The sequence below is a fragment of the Coturnix japonica genome, chromosome 8 (genome assembly GCF_001577835.2).
Source record: "Coturnix japonica isolate 7356 chromosome 8, Coturnix japonica 2.1, whole genome shotgun sequence".
In the NCBI taxonomy this organism is placed as follows: domain Eukaryota; kingdom Metazoa; phylum Chordata; class Aves; order Galliformes; family Phasianidae; genus Coturnix; species Coturnix japonica.
In genome coordinates, this window is record NC_029523.1 from 17,708,372 (window position 1) to 17,732,237 (window position 23,866).

The 23,866-nt window shown below is 45.0% G+C and overlaps 1 protein-coding gene across 8 annotated transcripts in view; it reads left to right on the forward strand.

Moving 5' to 3' along the window:
- Nucleotides 1–23,866, forward strand: part of PTPRF (protein tyrosine phosphatase receptor type F) — a 332,284-nt gene that overhangs the window by 229,880 nt on the left and 78,538 nt on the right. For 7 of the 8 annotated variants that reach the window (XM_032446277.1, XM_032446280.1, XM_032446281.1 and 4 more), the window contains exons 6-7: nt 9,914–10,102; nt 17,421–17,438. In XM_032446277.1, coding sequence (XP_032302168.1) covers nt 9,914–10,102; nt 17,421–17,438 — 207 coding nt within the window. The remainder of the gene's footprint in view (nt 1–9,913; nt 10,103–17,420; nt 17,439–23,866) is intronic. The other variant, XM_015870121.2, reaches the window with a different exon arrangement.

Here is a 23,866-nt window from a genome sequence, read left to right on the forward strand (position 1 = left end):
AGTAGCTGCTCTCAGTTCTGTTTATCCTACACGTTGGCTTTATTGCCTGGGAAGGCTGCATTTTCCCTGCCTCCCCCTTGTGTGATTTCTCATTTAAAAAAAAAAAAATAATAATTTAAAAAATAAAAAGGGGAGGAAGCCTCAGGAGCTACTGAGGGACTGCTCTTCCCAACCACTAGCGTGGTGGTGACACAAGGATCTTCTTAAATAACAGTGGGATCACACTGCAGTGAAAAAATAGCAACTCATCTTTTGGTCTTTGAGGCCAGCCGTTCTCAAGGGACTTGTGAGGCTGAAGCTTGCCAAATCGGGGCATCAGCTTAGCGTTCTTGGTCTGTATTTGGGAATGTTCTGGGGAAAAAGGCAAGGGCCATGTCTGAGGATAGCACATCCATCCCATCTGGGAGGCAGAAATCCCATGCCAGTTAGAAGGTGGGGAAACCCAGGGTTTCTGTACTGCTTGTTGGCAAAACTGAGCCTTTGACTAACAGCAAATACATTTAATGTCAGGAGATGTTTTTCTTGAATGGCAAAGGAGTTCTAGGTGATCTTCTGCATTTGGTTTATGTTGTGTACCACGGGAGCCAAGAGATGCCATTTTTATCCACTTGGCCCTGCTATGGTTTTGTTGCCAGGTTTCCACTTGTCTGTTGCACGCTCTTCAGTTTTTGAGGGCCTGCACAGGGGATCTGTTTAAAGCTTTGGCTGAAATTATCAGCCCCTCTTTTTGTGGTACATCTTTCTGAAAATAGAGGTGCTGTGGCAAAGCAGTAAATAGGACACTGAGCCTCCGTAATGCTCACTATCTGTGTGAAAAATGTGTGCCCTGTTAAACTCTGATCAATTACATCATCCCGACATTAAAGCCCATAACTTGTCTGGAAATACATCTTATTTATGTTGGCATGTAGTCACTGGCTTGCTGCTGGTCTTTTGCTGAGGGCCTTTCTACTTCACATGGTCTCTGAAAGACTATTAAGGTAACCAGAGTCTCCATCTAAAGTGCTGTTGGAGCCAGTGCAATTAATGGATCTTCTACAAAGTGATGTCTTGCATGAGGATATAGAACCCATAGAAAGAAAATATTTCTGTTCCTGACTCTGGGTAAGTGTTCCTTCCCTTTATAAAAATTCACTTCCCCACCAAGTAAATAAAGTTAGTTACCCAGTACGTCCAGTTGCATTATGTGATAGAGTATTTTAAAGCTTCTGAATAGGAAGCAGCAATTTGCCCTATCACTGCCTGAGGTAGGGATGAGCTGAACACCCTACTTACATATTACAAATGATTTCTACCCCTGCATTGGCTGCAGCAGAACAAGTGCACTGAAACTTCCCATTTGTTGTTTTATCTGGAGATAGAATTTCTCTGACAGAAGATACATGAGAAATTCTATGTCATAGAAGTACTTGACCCAATATCTGATTATTTTCTTGAAGGTTATTTTTGTTTTGAATGTCATTAAAAATAACAGCTCAGAATAGAAATCTCATTTGTCTTTTACTATATTGCCCTTCATTGGGACTGGTTCTCTATTCTGGTTTTGCTAACTTACCAAAATATGCGTATTATTAATGTGTTTCCTGAGCACTTGCTCAGAGCACAGATCACAACCACTGAGGAAATGGCAGACACAGCCACCTGAATGAGAATTCACGGAGACTGACAGCAAGGGGTGGCACGGAAGAAAAGGCAGAGGGTCAAGGAAGAGGCAATGCAGGGAGGTGGAGAGCAGCAGGGCTGGTGTTTTAAAGCCTGTTTGCTGCAAAGGAGCCTGTTTTTGTAGAAGTCTGTTCATCCTCCTTTCCCACGCCCACACACCTTGCTTGCAAGCTTTGGGATCCAAACTCTCACGGTATTACAGAGCTGCTCCATCCCATTGTTTGGCGACTTTGGAGGTTGCCTTTAAGTTTCAGCATAGTTTTCAAGATCAGAGAGCAAAGAGGTATTTCAGGAGGGCATTCTTCTTGGGGGGGGGAATTTGGTTTCCTTTTGAAGCCCTGGCAGTTTGTGAACTCAGAACTGGAGCATGCTTGTGCTTTCCCTAATGACTCTCTGGCTCCTCCCCAGTACAACCTTCAGTTTTAATTTCCAAGCTGATACTTCCAGAACGTTTACAATGTTCTCAAGAGTTTTTGACTGGGGAGTTTGGAGACGGCGAAAGACAAAAGGGAGTTGTTCTTCTATCTCAAGCAATTGCTCTTAAAAAGTCAACAATTGCTGCTCTACAGTTGCGAGCCTTCCTTTTCAGTAGTACGAATGCAAGGGAAGGCATTGATTTCTCTTATAGGAACTTTTTGGAACAACTGTAAGAAGTGTTGGAGCAAGATGGGAATTAGATTTTTTCAGCAGTCTTAAAAGACTTAAAAGCTTTTTTGCTGATCACTGCTGCTGTGCCAGGCTGGGATGTTCCCCCAGAAAAGGAGAAGCCACAGGATTGGTGGTGATGCAAGCAGGCTGCAGGAGCTAAATAGAAATCAGATTTTAGCACGATCCGGCCCTTGCGGTAGGAGTTAAGTGACCGAAGATCTTGCATTCTGGCCTGTGAAGTGGAAATGAACAGATTTAGCATTCCAACTGAGCGGCAGCAGGAATGCTTCACATTAATCTGAAACTCTGTGTCAGAAAGCGTGGGAGAGCTCTGCTGTCAGATTAACTCCGTTCTCATGCATCTTTTCCTGCACTGAACTGCAACCAAACGCAAATGGATCAAAAGTCAAATGCTCCATTAATTTAACCACATGTTGTATTTAATGACATATGGAAATGCTTTATTGATTGCAGATCTTAAAAATGAAAATCTCTATGCTAATGGCATATCACATCAGTGCAGGTGAAGTGGTATGGAAAATGCAGGGGATTCGTAAATGACTTCGAATGCAAGTAAGCCATTTACTTGCTTTTCCTCTGAAAAGGCTGAAGTTTGGGGTATGTTTTAGTGGGAGTATGTTTATATATCCTGTCACAAGGAAACGTGCAGCGACAGCCGTTATGTTCTATTCCTCAGTATAAAATATTAAAAAGAAGCAGTGGCTTGAAAATAGGTCTACGGGCAGTCATTTCCATCGGTTGGTACCAACAAATGGCAGAGTCCTGCCTGAAAGCACAGCTTGGTTGTCTTTTACCATTCCTTTTCTATGGAGTCATAATAGCTGGCTGCAGAACCTTTCTGAAATGGTTGTGTTTAAAGCAGTTGTGTGAGTTTTTTAAAGGCGTGCTTCCAGCTGCTGGGTTTTGTTATAGTTTTTTTTGCTGGTTTTTGCTGTTGTTGTTTTGTTTTTGTAAGTATTGGGTGCTGAAAGGATCTAATCTGATTTCACAAAACTCTATTTTTTACCTATTGGAAATTGTGCTGCAATATTTATTTTTTTTTTCGGGAATAAACCAAAATTTCTGCCTACACAAGGGTTAAGGAGGGGACTCTTGCAGATAGGATCAGCTCTACCTGTGTGTAAGCTCTCCCTCACCCACATTCTTGACATTTTTTTGCTGTAGTTTCTGCTGTGCTATACCTTGAACCCTTAAATGACTTTCAGCACCTTAGAGCTAAGCCCTTTCTAGTACTTCATTAACATGAGTGACTGGTTTCTCCAGTCTGTGGGGGAAAAAATACTTGCTTCGGTGTTTCTGTGCATTTGAATGGTTGAAGATAAGTTGTCTGTGGACACGGCTCTATATTTGTGGCAGAGTATTGGACTTGGAGTAGGAGGTTTAGGGTGGTCTTCCCCTCTAAAGGGACTTTGCATTTCACATCCCACCAGCCAGGTTCTGTCAGTGGGTAGGCTGTCTTGTGGTATGGAGCTTGTTCACAATAAGCAGATGAGCTTCTGCAATTATCTTCCTTCATCTTTACTTTCTTAGATATGCCAGAAACCTTGAGTCTATGACCAGGACTGTAAATGACTGTTATAGAGAGGAAACCAGGATGGGCAGCAAGAAGAGGTGGCTGGGATGGCTGAGGAATGATGTGGTAGCAGGGATTTCATAGATGCTGTCACAGGCTAATCTAATAAAGGTGTAAATAATTGTTTTCTTTCAGCATGGATTGAGGTCTCCTGGCTGATAGCAAATTCCACACCTAAGACATCCTGAGCAGAAGTTATTATTTGTTAGGAAGATCCCTAAACTACAGACTGAAACAGAGGGTTGTAGGTGCAAACCTTTAATTTGCCCAAGGATGTGACCGAGTGCTTGCTTCTGGTCTGCTCTGAGTCAGCTTCAGCAGCTGTGTTAATCAGCTGTGTGTGCCCTCTGCCAAGCACAGGTCACAGGTTGTTATCTGTGGAGAGGAACTGCCTCTTTGCAATGGAAGCTGTGTCTGGACTCAGCTGTCTCAGTGCTGGTGGAGACCCTGCATCAGAGGAGTGCGAGGGGTTCGCTGTGCTGCCCTCACAGTCTCTCAGGAGTAGCATCCTGCCCTGCCATCTTGCCACAAAGGGATGGCGTGAGCAGTGCCCTTCTGGCAGCGAAGCTTAGTGTTGTCCCCAATGGGTGTTTTATGGGCTCGTAACCTCCAGGCTAAGCAGGTCCAGCAGCTCCCACGCTGTGAGCCCCCCAGGCAGCAGTCAGCCTGAGAGTTTATCCCCTTCTGCCGTGTCTAGTCTTGTATTTTCTTGAATTTTCCTTACAGTACTTTCTTTGTTTTGGACTGACTCAGATTCTTTCTTTTGTGAACTGTTTTTGCTGCTGCTGCTGCTGTGATCTTTCTGAGAGATAGCAAATACTTTGTTTACAGTAAGCTCTTGTGCAGTAATTCATGTGGTTACACCGTGACATAGAGAAGTCCTTCTGGAGCTCATTTCCACACCCACCCATTCATCTGCACCCTTCTCCTGTTTTCAGCAGGCAGCCTCAGCGCATCACGTTGGCGTGATGTCATACAAGCCCGGCAGATTTGTCACTAAGAGCCTTGTCATCGATTGATGACTGTTTGTGTTTTCTGCCTGCCTGAAACTGTTTTATACTTGCTAACCCAGCAATTAACTTTGCTGCCTTTGAAACAGGTTGGTTTCGCTGCCCCACCTTTTCCTCAGGCAATTACAAGGCGGTGCCGGTGTCAACAGGGCATTAATTAGCCTGCGTGAGACTTGGCTGCTGCTGTAGCACGCACTCCTTCCCTCTCCTTGTCGGGCCATAGCCCAGCACCAAGCAGCCTTTGGAGGCCACAGATTTGGATAATGCTATAGATGTGCTTCTTTAGGGGTTTCTGTAAGAATGGGGACGCAGGAAGAGTGTCACCTCAAAATGGCTGATAAATTGCTCTTTGTGCAGCATCAGTTGAAGCTGAGCAGCGCCGTGTCAGGGTTTTCTTATCATGTAAAATGATGCCATTCTTCTGGGCGGCTGGATTGCTCCAGTGCTTTTGATTGTCTTGTGGTAATTGAATAGCTGCACTGTGTAACCTGTGCTGAAGGAATTAGGGCTGTTTATTCAGCAAACAGATGTCCTGGATTGTGGAGTGCTTACAATCTTACTGGCTTGCATCTTTCATTAGTTAATATTGCCGACTACCCAGGCTATCTTTCCTGCACTGATAATTTTCCATTTGCCGATGTGTTTTAGTGAATCAGGGGGAGTTTTGGAATCTTGTGAAATGTGTAAAGTAATTCCACTGATCCATCAGTTGTGAGTCCATCAGTAGGCAAAGGTTACCTCTGCAAACCCCTCCAGCATCCCATGTTCCATTGCTTCAGACCCCTGCCTCAGGAGGACTGCTTCAGCACTGATGACTGTAATGGGGCGAGATCCCAACCTGGCCCATCAAACACGGGTAGAGAAGAAGGGGAATGACCTTTGGTACGTGCATCCTGCACATCCTGCTCCTGTGCAGTGCTGACTGCAGTCAAATGCATTTATCAGAGATCTCTCTCTGCCCTCAATCCATTTCCTGCCTTGTCCCAAGTTTCTGCCTGGCTTCTGGGAGCTGGCAGAATAGAAGACAAAGCTGTGTTACATTTTAATTATTCCTACCCTAAAACCAATGTTTGTCTGGAAGTTCCTCAGCTGGCACTAACTGGCAGAAGCCAGTAGGCTAGAAAAGCAATTTCCAGCCCTGTGAGCAGGTAGGGCCCAATATCTCACCAGAAATGAGTTGAAAACACCCCTTCCAATGGGACAATGGCTTTTGATAGATTGTAAGAGAATTCACCTTACAGCTGTAGCTATAACGTATAGAAAAGTTGCTTTTTGCTGCTTCCAAATTATATTGGGTATCATTTTTTTCCTCTCCTTCAGCAGTCTGAACAATTGGACTTATGATACTAAGCATGCCTGGCTTTTGTACAAAGAGGAATATGACAAATAACACCCATAAATGTGTTTACAGTTTTCACTATCTTTTCTAAAACACCATTTCTGAGAATTATGTTGGCACAAAGGAAATTCACAGTGGTAGGGGGGAAAGATTTTGCAGGTGCTAAGTCACAGTATGGCCTCCAAAACACACCTGCATGGATGCAAGACCAACAAGTGCCAAACAGGGTTTGCACTAGTAGGAGCCTCATACCCAGTTTTCCTCTTCTCTTAGAAATCACAAGTTTTGAGCAAGATCCTGGGGGTAATCCTGCAGGATTCAGCTACCAACAGCTGTGCTCACTGGCTTTCCCGTAGGCCTGTCCTGTAAGCAGCTGCTGCAACATTCCGCTCTGTGGCTGATCGATGCTTCTCAAAAGACATTTCAGTTGCCTCAGTGTCCTTATCCTCAGCTGATGGTTGGAATGATATGGGAAATTGGGAGGCCCTGATGGTTGTGTCTCCCAGCAGCAGCCTCGAGAAAGGTGTTTATCTGGTGAGCCCGTAAACGAGCTACGTAATCATGGCATCTGTAATGGAGACTTCAGCTGCAGTTTGGGGCTGTGGGAAAGGTTTCTTACCTTCTCTTCCCCCTTAAAGATGGGAAATCTGTGGCACAAAAGAGCTGTGAGAGCCAGAGGTTAGATTTCTGTCACCTCGGCAAGGAGATTAGCAAGGCGAGCTGTCGAGTGAGCATGAGATACCCTCTGCACATGCTGTCACGCTGGATGCCAGAGGGACATTCCTGGCTCCTTGGTGACTGCTGCTAGCAAGACCTCAGCCTGGCTGTGCCTTTTCCAAGTTTCACTTTGAAATTGCAAAATCTGCTCGTTTCTTTCTTGTCGTCTCCCTCTCTTCTCTTCTTGTTTTCCTCTCTGTCATTCCTGCTTCTGCTGTTGTGCTCTTAAGGAGGGAATTAGAGCTTGCAGTGCCTGAAAAACTCCTGCTTGTGCCTGGATTTTGCTTGCTCTAACCTAATGCCTACCTGAGATACATCCCTTCTGACAGTATCTGAATCCCAGAAAGAGGAACTGCTGTCTAGATAATCTGCATTTGAAAGTAAGTTCGTAGCCTGTTTTAATGTGTATTCAAAGCATATAGCTGTCCTTGAATAAAGCCAAGTGCTGGCAAATGCATTTTCTGCAATAAGATTGCCCACATACTGACGTGAACAGGAGGATAGCTATTACTGACGGGCTCGGTGTGCAGACAAGTCAGCACAGCTAGTGAGGGCTGAGAGGAGCCGAGGCATGACTGAGCCTCGTAATTAGCCCTACATTAGACTTTTGCTGGAGGGGAAGGCATGGCAGGAGCAGTTCTGAGCTCCTATTGCCACCTGTAGTGTTGAGATGTGGGGACGTCTTTCATGCATTGCTGCTGGTCTGTGGCTCATTCTGAGCGAAGCTGCAGTGTTGCTGTCAGGCCACTTCCCAAGGATCAGATGCTGGGAAGGATTTTCTGCCCTCTCTCGTTTCTGTGGACAAAGGATCAGTGCAGATGGGAAAAGATTTTTTGCACAAATACCGGCTGTAGATTTGCCGTAGCTGTTTGCTAACCCTCTGCACGGACTTTGGACAAAGTTAACGAGGTGAGACTTAGTTTAGTGCATTCCATGTAAAATCTTGAACAAATCAGCACTGCAAATACGAAGCATGGCGATTAGATTAGATCACTTCAGGGTTTCAGCCTCCCCAGAATAAACATCTGCTCCCAATGTCATAAATAGCGAGGTGCTGCACTTAAGGCAAACATGGCCTTGATCCAAAGGAATGTCACTCTTTACTTCTCTTACATATCTTCCTTTGCTTTCCAGGCCGTACCAGAACATGCTTCTGTGTGTGCCCTTCTTTTTGTCTCTTTTCAGCCCTGTAGGAGCGTGCATTGTGATTGCTCGGTATCGAGTGCTTCTGTTGCTTGTTATTGAATGCTAGCTCTGGTATCATTTCAGCTAAGCTCTACGTGCCTTTTGTCTTTGAAAATCAATGCAGGGCAAATTAAAAACAACAACAAGAAGAAGAAAAAGAACTAGTTTATATTGGTAACTTTCATTTAACAATAATGATAATAATAATAACAAAAATATTCCTTTTATGTATGCTCATGATGACAGAGGTTCCTGGGGAGGCCTGTTGGAGAGATAAAATATGGTTTGTGCTCCAAATAAGCATCAGGAGCCTTTTTTTCCCCTTTTTACCTTTAGAAAACCTCGATGTCTCATTGTCACTCTCAACCACGCAGAAAGAAAACATTCTGGGGTGATGTTTTGTTTACAGCAGATGTTGCTTTCTGCTGCAGTCTTGGTGTGCAAGCAAGTCAAGGGTCTTGGGAATTCTTCTGAAGTCTTAGGGTGAAATTAGCTAAGAGGAAGCTGTGTTTGTACTGCTGGGGTGGTAGAGCAGGTAGGAGGAGTGAGTGGGTCCACGTGTGTGATGGTAGCAGGAGAAATTGGACTGCAGCACTCTCAGGCTCTTGTGGGACTTTGGAAAATGCTGAGATCTTGTTTGTTTAAACACTGCAATGAGCTGGGAGCCTGGCAGAATTGGATTTGCAAAAGAACAAGCTTACCTAAGTTCCCTTAAAATAGGAAAAAGAAGAAACATACTGAAAATAATTGAGTTTCTGGTGCTTTAAAAGCTTCTTAATGTTCTTCAAGTTCTTTTTTTTTTTCTGTGAAAGTATGTCCTTTTGATTGCAGTTCAGGCTTAACAGAGTACAGTACATCTCGGTACTGAATGAGTAAATGAGCTCAGTTCTGCAGCTGCTATTGAACAAGGATGTTGGAGCATGCCTTGGCTTATCAGCGAAGGCTGCCTAATGTATTCAACCCAGCCTTACCTGAGTGTGCTCTGCAGCAGCAAACCCAATTAACTGTTTTCATACCTGCTGTATGAATGGTGTAGCAGTTACGGCGGTGCTTCATTTTATGGTATTTCTGTCAGACATGCCAGAGTGTGCACTGGCCATTTGTCACACATCTCTGTTGTTGTCTGCAGCCCTCAAAATGCACCAGGAGCTTGCCACGGTGCAGCCTTGGCAGGGAGGCTTTGGAGCAGAGCGTGGTTCATTAGCTTAACATTCATTAGTTTCTAAAAGCCTTCTGAATCAGATTTGAGGGCACGAGGAAGAGATTTACAGTCTATCCTACTAGTGTGACAGAATGTTCCTATTAGAAAAAAAAAGAGAGAAAATGGGCCTCTCTGGACCATTCTAAGGGGTTTTATTGTTTAGCTGTTGCTTTTCAAGATGCCTCAAACTATTTGGCATTGCGTTTGTCTGTTATGTTCAACTCGGTCCTCCCACAGAAAGGCAAATACCTGCTTTTACGGAATTATTAACAACAATAGATGAGCTTACGTATCAATGAAAATTATAGACGTTTCCCAAGGCAATTGATTTAAACGGAGTTAAATTTAGTGGAAGCTTCTATTGGTATAATGAATGCTCATTATGGAGCCTAATGTGCTTTAAGGGCTTGAAAACCTTCTCAGTAGGGAAGTCTAGCTGCTGTTTTCCAGCAGGGGCACAGATGCTGTGCAATGGTAGCGCTGTCACTACAAGTACATCCCATTGCTATGCCGGAGCATTTCTGTTTAACCTTGTTTGCCTTTTCTTCTTCTTGCAGAAGACCACCTCCCAGCTGGCTTCCCAACCATTGATATGGGTCCCCAGCTGAAGGTGGTGGAGCGGACACGAACAGCCACGATGCTCTGTGCAGCCAGTGGGAACCCAGACCCAGAAATCACCTGGTTTAAGGACTTCCTGCCCGTTGACACTGCAACTAGCAATGGGAGAATCAAGCAGCTCCGCTCGGGTAAGATAGCAAAGCAAGTAAGCATCTCAACAACTATGCTTTTCCTGCTTTTTCTCTTGATGCTATTATTTTTCCTTGTGATGCTGAATATGACTCTAGACTCAAATGTCAATTTGATTTGAGGTTGTTTTTGTTACAACATAAGACCGGGTTTTGGAGCTGATCCTGTCTGCCAGGATATCATGGCTTGTTATAAGAGACAGGCACGGACATTCCTTTTGGGGCATCAGCCAGATTCCTTCTTCTGTAGACCAAGTTGACATTGCCACAAATCCTTGCTAGACTCAGTCATTTTGCTGCCAGCTCAGCAGGTCTCAGCAACCCTTGCACAGTTCAGATCAGTATAATGAGATGCTGGTTGAAGTTTTACAATCAGTGGTCATGTACTACTTCACTCCTTACAGAGACTCTGCAAGACAATGCTCTGCTTGCTGTTGAGATCTTTATCACTCTTGCTATGTGACACTACAAGAATAAGGAAAAATCTAAGAAGCAGCAGTCCAATGGATTTCAGAGGAAGGTGGATGCAGTTCTGAAATATACAATTTCTTGTTTGTCATTTGATAAGCTGAATACTAGCTTTAGAAATACAGACATTTAGTTCTTGTGGGTTGTTTGGAATACGCTCATTTTAGTGAGAAACTCTTTTTTTTTCCACTGCACTGTTCAGTCTCTCAAGACTGTAAAGCCCATTAGAGAATTAAAGAAAATAAAACATCGCTCTGTTCACTTGATGGAAAGCAGCTCCCTGGCGTGAATTGCAGGGGACATTTAACAATGCATAACATCACTATATAGCAGCTTTAGCCTGGGGAAAAAAAGTCCATGGTATCCTGCTGAAAGTGCAGAAGGACCAGAGCTGAATTGGCTTCATTCTGGAAAGGTCTTGTGCTTAAATAAGAGACAGAATGTCTTGCCTGGCCGTGATGTGTCTCTGGGCACTCAAAAACCATTTGTTATGAGTGCTGCTGCCAGGGCAACACTATATTCCTCCTAGCAAGGTGAATGTCTTGACACATTTCCCCATAGCAGGAGTCCTCTGCATAAATCTGATGATGCTTGGATAATAAGAAGTAGGATTTTACTTGGGGGAGTGGGTAATGAGACATCACTCTCATCAAAAATAGAACCCAGCCTGACACTCCTGATCCCACCTTGATGTACCAGTGAGCGCTAATTATACTAATGCATTTATGGCTTATGAAATTTCCCAGTGACCTTTAGCTTGTCTCCCCCACAACATGGTTTAATCTTGATCTGTTTGCGCTGAAAGAAAATATCACACTTGTTAATTATTCTGAGAAGCTTTAGGAAGCAGCAATAGAAAAGTACACATGGATGTGTTTCACTTCATAGCTGACTAAATCAGCATCAGAAATTACCATAAATGAGCAGCAAGGCAGCTCCTGATGCACTTGCTGTATGTTCTCCTGCCTCCTTTTCACAAGCACTTGGCTGCCTCTCTACCAACTGCTTCACAAGTTTAGTGAGATTGAAAGTTTGAAAACAAACCAGTAAACTCTGTCACTGTGTCCAAGTTTTGCTTCCTATTCGCTCTTCTTCAGCAACGTCTCAATTGAATATTTCACCTGGGATTCAAACTCTAGAGCTGGCTGCTTGCTGAAGACACAGTAATTACCAAGGGATGTGTCAAGGGAACCTTTTAGAAATCAATGAGCAGCACACATTCTCAGACTTGCAAAAGGAATTGATTAGCTCTCTAATGTAGTAAGGGAGGTTTCCACAGTTCAGTGCAAGAGAATTCTAGGTATGAGTGAAGCTGATGATTAGATACCAGGATTCACCAGGGCTCTGACTCCAACACAGTGTGAGTGGGGAGTGAGAAGTTTACCACTTCTCATGTCCCAGAGCTTCGACCCCTGCTATCATCTGTGGCTCCTTCCTGTGTTTCTGGCCAATACAAAGTAGGGGCTGCCCCTTGAAGTTCCTGGGCCCCCCTTACGTGGCAGCAGTCTCTCTGCATGAGAAGCGTGATGGGTCGGGCAGTCTCTGATGCATTCTGCAGGATGCTAATTGAGCTTTCCAGCTCTACACCATAGTGGGGCAGAATTATTTTTCAAAGAAAAGAATTTAAATAGATACCTCATTATATGAGAGAGTTTAATAGTTTGCAAAGTCTCTGCTCCATTAAGATCATATCTTACAGCCAGCCTGGCATATCTGCAGGAATGTCAGTTTATACTGTCTCAATCTAAATATACGCTCATTTAATTTCATTTAATTAAAACCCAATAAAACTTAGACGGTTGTAATATAGTTAAAATAGTCACAGCACAGTGTCAGCTCAGTATTGCATATATAGGCTGTCTGACCTTCATCCAGTACATAACCTGTTATTATTCAGTTGTCCTGAATATAGGTCATAATGGTCACAGCTGCTATAGAGTCTAACTCAGAGTTGAGGAATGATTTTTCTTTAAGCTTCTTGTGTGGAATAAACAGCTAAAGAAACACATGCTTGGGAGAGGTGCTGTCTCCTGAGGCTCAAAGCTATGTGGGCATGCAGTGTTCTGGGGGCTTCAGGCCCATCTTTGAACTCACATGCAGTCAGATCATGTGCCCAAGTGGGCTCTGAACATCACTTTCTAGAGGTGTGTTTGTCTCATGTCAAGGTACTATAGTCTGAGGTTTAAGGCAACCAGCCTGTCATCTTAGGCTCTTTGGACCCTAGAATAATGGTGTCTGTCAGTAGCAAATATGCAACTTACGTCTGCCCTGTGCCCTGACGTCCTCATTTCCTAATTGCATCTGTATATGCATTTTTTCTTATTAAGCCTCCTGGGAGTTAACGTAACTCTTCATATTTAGAAGGCTTTTTCCTCTTCCTCCCCCCCAGCCCAGTACATAGGTCTTTCCTCCAGAATAATGCTTGATACATTCTGAGTCCAGCTCTTGGGTTGTTTTGCCAGTACGTGTTGAGGTAATTGCTCTAGAGATGAGAACACAAATAAACACAGATTTTCATCTCTGTTATCACAGATCAAGGCAAAGGCAAGGTCTCTGACTCATGCTGGTTGTAGCAAAATTCTCCCTTGCTCATCTGTTAGTACTCCCCGCCTCGTGTTGAGAAGCTGCTTTTCTGCAAATGCAGTGACTCAGAACAACTCCCTGTTCTCACCAGGGGTGCATAGCTTTGGTCATTGCTCCTCAGTCACTGACAGAATCTGAAGCCAGCTCTGTCTGAGCTGGGAAACCTCCCCAGCACACCAGTTCCTTTTAAACCTGTTTGGCTGAGCTGATTTTAAAACAGTCATGAGACTGTCGTAGCAAAAGATACCCATATGAGGGTTCTGGCCCAAGCGGGTCAGTGCTGCATCTCCAACCATGTTTTAAAATTACTTCATGATGTGGCAAAAACTGTCTCAATATAGATCAGATTGTACTGATCAGATTGTACTGATGCTTTACAGCTATTCCATAAGGATTCTTGGATCATGAGCTCCTAAAGTCTTCAAAGCAGCTCTGGTGGTATTCACACTCACAAAACTCTTGAATACTTCCAGTGAGTTTCGTACTGGAATTGTTCTTCCACCTCATTCTTCAGAAAGCTTCTGAACAGAATGTCAAATTAGAATAAATAAATATCCTGACCGTCAACGAACAGATATCTTTGCAATGCACGGAAATTCAGGGAGCATTGCCATCTTGCATCTATTAGAAAACTTGATGTTACAACAAGCATCATTCTTTTTTAATCACCGTCAATTAACTGAGTTACAGAACCGTGCTCTAGACCCTAGTGCGGCTTCCAGGCAATTAACTGCCAGTGAAGTATCAGAGAGGGCTCTGCAGGTGACTTCATTCACTGTGTGGGAAAGTGTGGGTGCCTCTAACGAAGAAGCAGTGGGAAGCTGCTCACCAGGTCATCTCACTGCATTTATTCTCGCAGTTTCCAGCAAGCATTTTCATTTTAGTCTTGGTCCCATGGGTAGAAGAACTACTTACATGGAAACCAAAAACATACCCAACATACACAGCAAACTTGCAAGAAGAAGTGGTGCCTGTGTAACGTCAGCGTGGATGGTGATTGCTCTGTCCTGCTTCACTGCTAATAGACAGCATTAAGGCCCCAGCAAAAGGCATTCAGCTCCTAGTAAGATACAACTTAAAGTCCAAACAAGAGATAAGCAACAACTTGAGACAATAAGAATAGCCCAAAAGAATGGAGATTGGGTATTATTATCCAAAAAAAGATTAGGAAAATCACACAGGGATGGATGCTCACTCAAAGAATGGAGTTACTGGATAAAGGTTGAAACAATATCACGGCCAACCAATTGATAACTGAAGTTTTATGCGCCTGAAGAAACTGTACTGTACTTGTGGGTCTTGCAGTCTGAGGCCCACACAGCAGCAGTATGATTCATGCAGTCTTCCCATTGCAATTGAGATTCAAGTTTGCGTTACCCTAATGCCTAGTTGCAGCCAGCCAGAGCTTTGATTTCTTTCTTTGACATTGCTTTGATATTTTTTTATAGGGATAAAATAGTTTCCTATAATGAAACGGTTTGTTAATAGGTCTAGGAAGAGTTGGTGTCAGCAAAGCAAAGTCCTTTCTCCAACAAAAACTCTGATACAAATACTGGGAATTTTCCAACATGGTCCTATGTTTTGCCTTCCTTTGGCTGCTTGGCTGCACGCTTCCAGTGCACGGAGGACATAAGGGTCAGCATTTATTCCTGCTGAAGTGATTGTATGAGGTGTTACCCCATACGCCCTTAAACCACCCTGGGGTTTAAAGGTTGATCTTGAGGTGCCCTTTGTATGAAGTAGCCTCGTGATCACAGGGCATAAGACAGCTTCAATAATGGTTCATGTGATGGCATCTCTGTCACTTGACAGACTTGGCAGGCACTCTGTGGCCTACGTGCTGTGACCCGGTCCTTTTGAGAGACACCCTGAAAGGAGGGTAGTCAGAGATGGGTTGTCATATGATGCAAAGGGAGAACGGGAACTTTGATTCCTTCTAGAAGAGGAAGTTTATAAACCAGCAGGAAAGCCTTGTTCACTCCCCCTAACAGTGTCCTCTGCACAAAGACTGAGTGTCTTAACTTTGCAAAGGTGAGAGAGACCCAGAACAAACTGTGCCAAATACGGTGTGCCTCTCAGCTGCTCCCACAAGGATTGGCTTACATTCAGAGACCGGGAGGACTGGGACTTAATGCAGGAAAAATGAGCTGGTCACACTTGCATGTTAGGGAATCTGCTTCAAGTATGCAGTTTCTCCTAAAGCTCTGTGTAGACAATTGCATATTAGAGGAAGGGTTTAGCCTCTGCAGGGAGTAGATCTGAAGATTTGCTGCAAATCTTTTCAGTTCTAGAAGAGAACAACAAACCCCATTTCAGACAGATGAGAGAGAAGGAAGTCCTGCTTTCTGCCCCTTGGGCTCACGCTTAAAGTCATTGCACAGTTCCCGTGGGAAGTGACACACTGTGGTGATGCTTTTCTTAATTTTGAGAGTGATGGGAGGAGGTGGAGGGAGGCCCTAGACCAAACAGAACAAAAATAACCCTTGGCAAACTTTCCAAACAGGCAAACAGAAATAATGCCATTTTCCATGGCTGTGCTTTTTTCTATGCGAGTATCCCTGGCTATAAGTATTCAGTCAAGGGCAATGGTAGTTACTAAGATAGATAAATAAGCAGCAGATTTATTATTGTAAGGGAGAGATTACCCACAGCTTCACTGACTGCAGGATCTTTTCTGATGCTTCAGTCATGTGTGGATACAATGCGTCAGAAAATATAACTAGACATAAAGTTAAGATGGGGTAATGTCATCTTGGCAGTGGAAAATGCTAAAATGAGTAGTTGCAATTGCTGCTCCTGCTTTGAGAAAAGACTCTGCCTAAAGGAAGGGTAGTTAGGAAAGACAGAGAATAAGTATAAATATTGTAATTACTTTTTAAGAGGCGAGTTAAACATGCTTAAAATATGCTTCTTTGTATTTACAGAATTTCTTTTCTGTCTTTCTTTCCCATTGGGTGATCATTGTTGTGGATAATGGAATGAGCTGTAAATCTGAGATACACGACACTCTTGTATGCATTCTGGTATTTATTAATCAGTACACTGAACATGATCTGACACACTGTGTCCTGTTTAACCCTGTTTTTCTGTCTGTTTAAACTCCTCAGTTTTCTTTGGTAAGTGCTTGGTATTCAGATCTTACAAATCTGCATAAAACCAACACATACCATGAACTGCCTATGGATTCAATCTGCATGAATCTCACCCTTATACTAACAGCCTCCATATGTGCAAAATAAGACCAAGGGGACAAAAGTGGGGAGTAGGAGGGTTCCCTGCCAATTTGCCCAGCTGGAGCATCTCCCTGTGAATCATGCATCATTACTGATTGTGCACTGAACTCAAGACACTGACCGGTGGGTCTACCACTTGCTAAACACGTTGACCTCAGAAATGAACCTTTATAGATCACCGCAATAGGATAACTGAACCTCAGTCCCAGAGAAGCCCTCCTTATAAGATACTCTTCATTACAGCATGTAAAATTATCTCCGATGCCTTATAAAGAGGGTGGGATTCCTTCCTCCAGCTAACATCCAAATCAGGCAGGAACAACAGAGATCTGGCTAGCATGCCGTTGTTACGTTAGCAGAAACCACTTCGTTTAGCAATACTTCCCTGTGTAAAGTTAATTCTGCACGACACCGATTTCTTTGCCGCAGGGGACCCAATGCAAGGTTTAGGCAAATGCAGAGAATAGCTCAAAACTGATTTGTTACACTCTCCCCCAAGTTTAATTTCTTTAAGCAAGCAGATTTTGTCCCACTGGTCATTCTAACATAGCGAAACTGCACCTAGTGCCCGCCACCATGCGCTTGCCACCCTCTGCTGCCCAGCACTCGCGGTCACACAGCCCCAGGCCACGCACTCCTTGTTCTGTAAGGAATGAAGGGGCACCGCACCATCCTCCCAATGTGTCCTCCATCTCAACTGCTTGAGCACTGGTGGGGTGAATGCCAGCGGTGAGGCCAGCCGGCAGTGGCAGCTCAGCCCACACCATGTCCCCAGTGGCAGCAGTGGTGAGATGCGAGGCTGGGTGCTGCACTCCTGTAAGCAGTGAGCTTTACTAACCCCCCGAGAGTGTCACTCTGACTTTTACTGCACATCAGTTTCTTTTTTTTGTTTATTCCTATCGCGCTAATACAAATTCTAGCTTGGAAAAAAAAAAAAAAAAAAACTTTCTGCTTTTTTAGTTATGATTTTCTTCCTTTCCTCTTTGTACTAATGCTTCTCTCTAATCTTATTTGCATTCAAATTACCTCACCAGGTGGTACACCGATCAGAGGTAAGAATGCTGAAATGTGCCTCCAGTTGTCACGTCACTCCATCTCCTGTCTGCCTTGTCCCTTCTCCTCCAGTGTTGCTCATCTCCAGCTTTACTCTCAGCCCTAACTCCGCCAGCGCTCTCGCTCATCCGCACTCTCCCACTAGTGTGTTTATTTTGGTTGCTTTTTAGCGTGACTTCTCGTAGACTCATCCATTGCGGTTTTGCACTGTTGAAAGGGGGTTATTCAACGGAAAGTTTGCAAACTGGAAAATGCTCCCAGGTCTCCGCCACGGGAGGGTTGGCATCTCCTGCAGCTCCTGCAAGGCTCTGAGCTCCCTGTGCAGTCGTGGCCTCTGGGGTTCCTGTCTAGTGGGTGGGAGCTGTGTTAGATGAATTGCTTTGGTGTAAGTAGGTAACATTTTCACAAGAGAACAAACTCCCTTCTGCTGCTACTGCTGACAGGCAAGAAGCTGTAATCAGATGGAGATCAGTTGTTGAAAGTTTGAGCAAATCTGGCTCTGGGATGTTGTTTGCATTGCCCATATTTGCCTTCCAAGTGTGGCAGCAGAGTGGGGAAGCGCTGCCCCAAACCTCCCCTTCAGAACGGAAATGCCAGCGGTGCTTTGTAGCGCAAAAATTTGGTTAAATAGAAGAATCGGAAACGCATCTGGCTGCTTTAAGCCTCCATTAATTAAACCCACCTATGGTTTGACAGCCCAGTGTGCATGGTCCCTGGCTAGTTTTCAAAGCCTGTGTGCACCAGTAATGACTTTCCAATTGGAGTGTTGTCTTTTCTAGGCTAAACACTCAAAGCTGTCCCTTCAGATTAACTTTAGCGTGTTAATCAGTGCTACGTGCTGAGGCCCTCCCGAGTTCTCTTGTGAGTTTGGTTACCCCTGTTGACTGACCCCTGGATTTCTCGACAGAGTGACTACCACCTACAAACTGATGCAACCCCATTTGTGCAGTTCTCCCCTTTTCTCCTCTCCTCCCCCTTTTCCCCGAATCACCGCTGGAAGTTAATAATCTGACTCTCTGGAACTGGTTCTGTTGCTGGGGGTTAATGTTTTCAGCTCCCGTTAAGTGATTTTAGAGCAAATGTGAATTGCCGTTTGATGCGTATTTGCATTAAGTTGCCTCTGTAGTAAATCTGGGTCAGGGAAAAAGACTGCAAACCTTATTTTGCTTTGAATGGGCTTGCATATCTGTCATTCCTCCCTTTGGAACGCTCACGATTGACAGCTGTGATGTTACAATCTCCTTAAACTATTTCTTCATCTCCTGTTCCTATTGCAAATCCTAAAACGAAATGACAGATGGAATGCTAAGTAGCTGAGCGCTCCCTGCTCCCAGCCCGCGTGCAGCGCGGCCGTCCCGGGGCCTCCCCACGCTCTCGCCCTGTCTGATGACATTAAGTGACTCAGCACCAGAACCGCGTGGATGCTCCATACGTCCTGCTTGGGAACTGAGCGCATCTCTGTGAAACAGAACCATCCATCTCATGAAACATAACTTCCCCACACCCCACACCCCCCTTCCCACCTCCGTTTGAGTCCTGATGAGGTATTTTGAGAATGTTCTTGACATTATTTAAAATATATGTGTCCTGTTTGAATGTCAAAGATGACATTTCTGTGAGAGCAAACAGAAGCCACGTGCTGCTCTCTGGCTTCTCCCAGAGGATTTCTGTCAGCCTAATGCCTTTTATTTAAAACGGAGGTCATTGAATTTCTAAAGATAACGACAGATTAGATGAAAGTGCTTTTGTGATGGTGAGGTTGTGTCTGTGTAGAAGTGACTGTTCTGCCATGTTCTATACCCAGCTGCACTCTTGTTCCTCATTAAGGTAAGTTGGATGCTTTGGAATCCATTCATTTGGTCTGAAAGGAAGGGTGAACTAATGACTCTTAACAAACCCTTTTGGTAACGATGTTGGGGGTGGGAGGGCAGATTGGCTTTGATTTAATGGCTGCTGTGATTGTGTCTCTGGGAGCTGTGTGTGCAGAGCCCTTGGGAGGTTCGGGTGCTACCCAGGGCCTTTGAGCCGTGGCAGCAGAGGACCCACTTGCAGGAAGCAGCACAGGGTTAGTAAGGGGTTGACCTATGAACTTCTTCCATGCACCCCTCACCAAACCATAGGAGATTTTTCTAGTCATCTTGTTTGATCTTAGCAGCACTTTTTTGGTCCTTTCTGTCCGAGACGTCTCTGGCTTCCCTGAAATGGGAGGAGCCGCCATCTATAATTCATAAGTCTCAGTTTGTAGCTTAACTCTTTGCCCCTCAGGGACTGCCCCGGGTAGTAATTAAATCTTGAAACCCCTATTTGTTCATCAGGAAGACACAGAGCTGGCAGGCACCCATCATGTTAGGCAATAGCTGACTGCTTAAGGTAACCCACAGATGGTATCAGCAGCTCCACGTTTAAGCACGTTATGCTCCCTTCTTATTTTCAAAGCAGAAAATAAGGTGTTCGTTTCTAGCATTTCTCTGGAATTCAGCTCGCTCAACCGTGTGTGAAACCTGGCTGCATTTTCCTGCCCCAGGCTGTGAGACGGCACAGTACAGTTGTGTTTCAGGTGGGTGCTGGACTGAGCAGGCATTAGATCACATGCACACGAGGAGGTAAAGAAATACCATCATCTCAGGCATTATCCCTCTGCTGTCAGATTTATTTGTTACTTTGCTGTCACCACAGGAAATACTGAGGTTCCTGTACATAAGAGTATTTCTTCCCAGCAGACGTCAGCATAGCAGAGGTCTGTCTGAATTAACTTTAGATCAGCTCACTTGGGTGTCAGAAGCTGTCTGTCTGAGAAGCCAGGTAAACACCTGTACCAACTTCTGTGTAGCTGCAGCTAAACCTTTCCAGTCCCAAGCAAACTGATCTAAATACAGCTCTGGTATTCCTGTGCCATCCTGAGAGCTGGAGCGTAAAGCTATCCAGAGAGATTAGAGGAAGCTAAAAGAATTCTGCTGTCTTTTTGAGCGTGTGTTTGTACATTTGATTGCACTTGGTATGTGAAAGAATTTTTCCTGTTGCTTGAGCTTTTTTAGACACTCACACACACACAAAACGAAAACAATTTTAAAACAAGAAAATACATTTGTGGAGCAGACAGTGTCAGAGGGGTGGCTGGGTGGGATAGAGCTGGAAAGGTTTGTCATGCCATGTTTCTGGCTGTCAGGCTTCAGATTGGCTCGTGTCCCTTTAGAAACACACACAGAGGTAATACGGTGCGTTTGACAGTGCTGTAGCTTTGCTTCTGATGCAGAGTCCCCTGAGATCTCCTGTACCTGCTGGTGAGAGATCAGAGCATCCTGAAGCTCCTCTATCTGAAAAGGAGAGCGATGTGCTGCAGTGCACACTGGGTTCTCTCCCTCCTTTTGCTTGTGTCGTGCTTGGTGGTGATGGTCAGGTGCCATCAGCAGCCGCCTCTGGTGCACAGGAGAGTGATTTCTCACCAGCATTGTCATCCAGAACAGGCCCCTTGCCTGCCTATCACCGGCCTCTCAGGTATAATGAAGATAATGAACACTAACAACAAAAGTACATCTGTAGTGTTTTTGGTTGTGTAATTGGCACTGCTGATGGCTAGTGGAGATGAGGTGCATTCATTCTTCTGTAACAGCTGGGAGGTGCTGGTGTTACAAATGACAACAAATGAATAAAGGAAATGCTTATTTTCATTATTAGTGGCTCTTCTTTGGTTTTGGTGTCCTTCAGCTTTTCACAGCTCCCAAAGCAAATGTTGGTTGTCTTGGTCAGTAGCCAGGGCTACTGCTGTCCCTTGGCTGTCAGGGCTCTCATATTGTCTCTTTCCCCACTGTGTTCATGCTTGCAGTTCTTGTCTCATCTGGCCTTGGCTCTGGTTCTGCTCTGCAGCTCCCTGGATTTTGTTAGGACAGTTGCTCTGTGGGTGGGAGTTTTTAGCAAAAGAAGGATTGGGACCCTGAGCAGTGATTGAAAGGGTGGCTAAGAATGCTGCTACAGGGTAACCATGCAGTGTTGGTTTGGGATAGCCATGTGCTCTAGCATGCAGGATGGGCATGTTGTACCTGTTCCCAGCTGCCTAGGAGTAAGGGCCCTGGACACACCACTGTATTCATTAACACGTGCATCACAAGGGCTTCTGTGACAGCAGACTGGTTCCTCTGCCTCCTTTCATTCCATGTCTAATTTTATAACCAGGTCAAAAGGTCATTCATTGCCCTTGAGCAAATACCCCATTAGAGTAACAGCACAGCTCCTGCTGCCAGGACAGAGCACAAGGGATGCAGAGCAGTGGAGCCCCGGAGCCGCCAGGCTCTGCTCCATGCAGTGCTCTCTGGGTGTTTGTACTCTGCTCCTGATGAGCTATGGAGCAGGATTTCAGAGAGATCAATTTGTATGGCAGCTTGGAGCTTTTCCATCTGCTTTGTCACGTAGAGGAGAGTGACAAGCCCTCCGTGGTGCAGCAGTACCCAGCGCTGCCAAGAAGTGGCCCTTATCAGGATCTGCCTTCCCCATGCTCTGTGCAGTGCACTTTTTAAATGCTTCTTTTAAGCACTGTCACTGCAGCTAATGACTCTGCCTGAGCACAAGTATATTTGAATAGATAAGTATCTCGGAGAGCTGCAAATGGGGATGCTGTCTGTGCCTGAGTTTAAAGAGCAAAAGAAAAAGCTGGGAGAGGAGACTGGCACTGGCAGAGAGATAGTGGCGCAGAGTAAAGGACCTACAAGGGATGCTTGTCTGTCAACAGAGCCTGATTCTGCCCTCAGCCCTAGGAAGCAATGCTTTGTCACCATGCTCCCTGGCACTTGAGAGCAGCCAGGGGTTTTCCTCAGGAGCTGGCAGCTCTCTGATAAACTGAGATGTGTTATCGGGAGCAGATTTGAGCCACGAGTGAGACTGACGTGAGGTGACAGCGCGGTGAGGGATGGCTGCCCCTCTTCTGCTGGGCCCTGCTGCAGCTGGGGAGCTGCAGAGGTCAGGTGGTGCTCTGCAGGGAGAGGTTTTGCTCTGATGTGTGCAGACCACTGCAGAGCCCCACAGGCTCTTTAATAAGCAGTTCTGTTCTCTGCTGCTCCCCATGCACCTCTGTGCATCCCCATGGTAGATGGTCCTCATACATCTGCTAGAGCTGTGTTATCTGACTGCACGTCAGGCAAATGAGAAGGTACCTGGCACCGGAGCGTTGGAGGAGACCAGACAAGAAGTCTTCTGTGACATCCTGTATGAACAAGACCTTATTCAGCAACTTGCACAGCATAAAACCCAAGTAATGAATAAAAGTAAATCAGCCTGCCTAGCCCTGGTTGGCAGAGGCACAGAGGATTGTAAGATGAGATGCTGGCAGGGCTAGGAATAGAAATCAGGTCTCTACATCCCCAGTCCTTTGTGAGTCTTGAAAGCAAAGATTTCTGTACCCTGTTGAAGATCTTTGGGTGCAGCTTCCATAAACTACAGAGACAGGAGCTGCTCAGGATTTGGTTCTTCCTTGTCTGTGGATCCTCGTGTCTTGTCCAGCCTAGGTTTGAATTCTGTGAGAGGTGAAGCTGTTGCCCTTCTCAGGGATGACTAGACCAGCCTGCAGCATTTTACACCTGCAGACTTTTTCACAAGGCTCAGATGCATTTAGTGTCTCCAGTTTGCTGATCCCAGCCGTGTCTGAGCTTCTTAACTTTGTTCAGAGATCTCTGTACCCTGAGACACGCTGTACTCTCCTGTATCCATCACTCAGCTGTAGGCTGTCCTTCAAGACAACCACCCCTTTAGTCCCACTGTCTGCCATCAGTGTGCTGTGATCCTTCCCCTTTGTTCTGTTAGCTGTGCTGAGGGCTCTTTGTGTTTGTCTAATGATGACTTACCACATTAACTGCTTCTTTTCTGGTTCAGTTGAGAGGTTTCCTTCCTGCTCTCTGGGTTGTCTCCTGACATGCCACGGTTTGAAGTCATACCAACACAAAGCCAGAATCCCTTGCCTGATGTCCCTGAGCATTTGTAGACAGTTATATGTTACACATTTACAGTATCATTCCAGAAAGCAGTCTGCTCTGGCTGCAGAGCTGACAGGCAGTAATTACATGTAACTCAGCTCTGTCTTCATTTTCTTCATCCTCTTTATGTTTTGCTCTTCTCCCTCCAGCACTGCTGTTGAGGTCCCTAGAGATAAAGAATAGGATGACTAACTGGCATTTAAGAGGCACGGTGATCACAAGATCGCGTATGTTTAAAGGATATAAATACCAGTGATGTGTGTTCGATGGCTGAAAGGGGACCTATCGCTTGGTGTGTCTGCCTGCAGTTACTTAGGGGTCTTGCTCTTTCCTTGGCAAGCACTGCCACCTACTCCTGAAGCTGCTTTCAGCCCAGGGATGAGAGCTGCAGCCTCGCCCAGGAGGAGCCTGTTGGTCGGGGCGATGGCATCTACCTTTTGTTTGTAAAGTTTGTTTTGTTTTGCAGT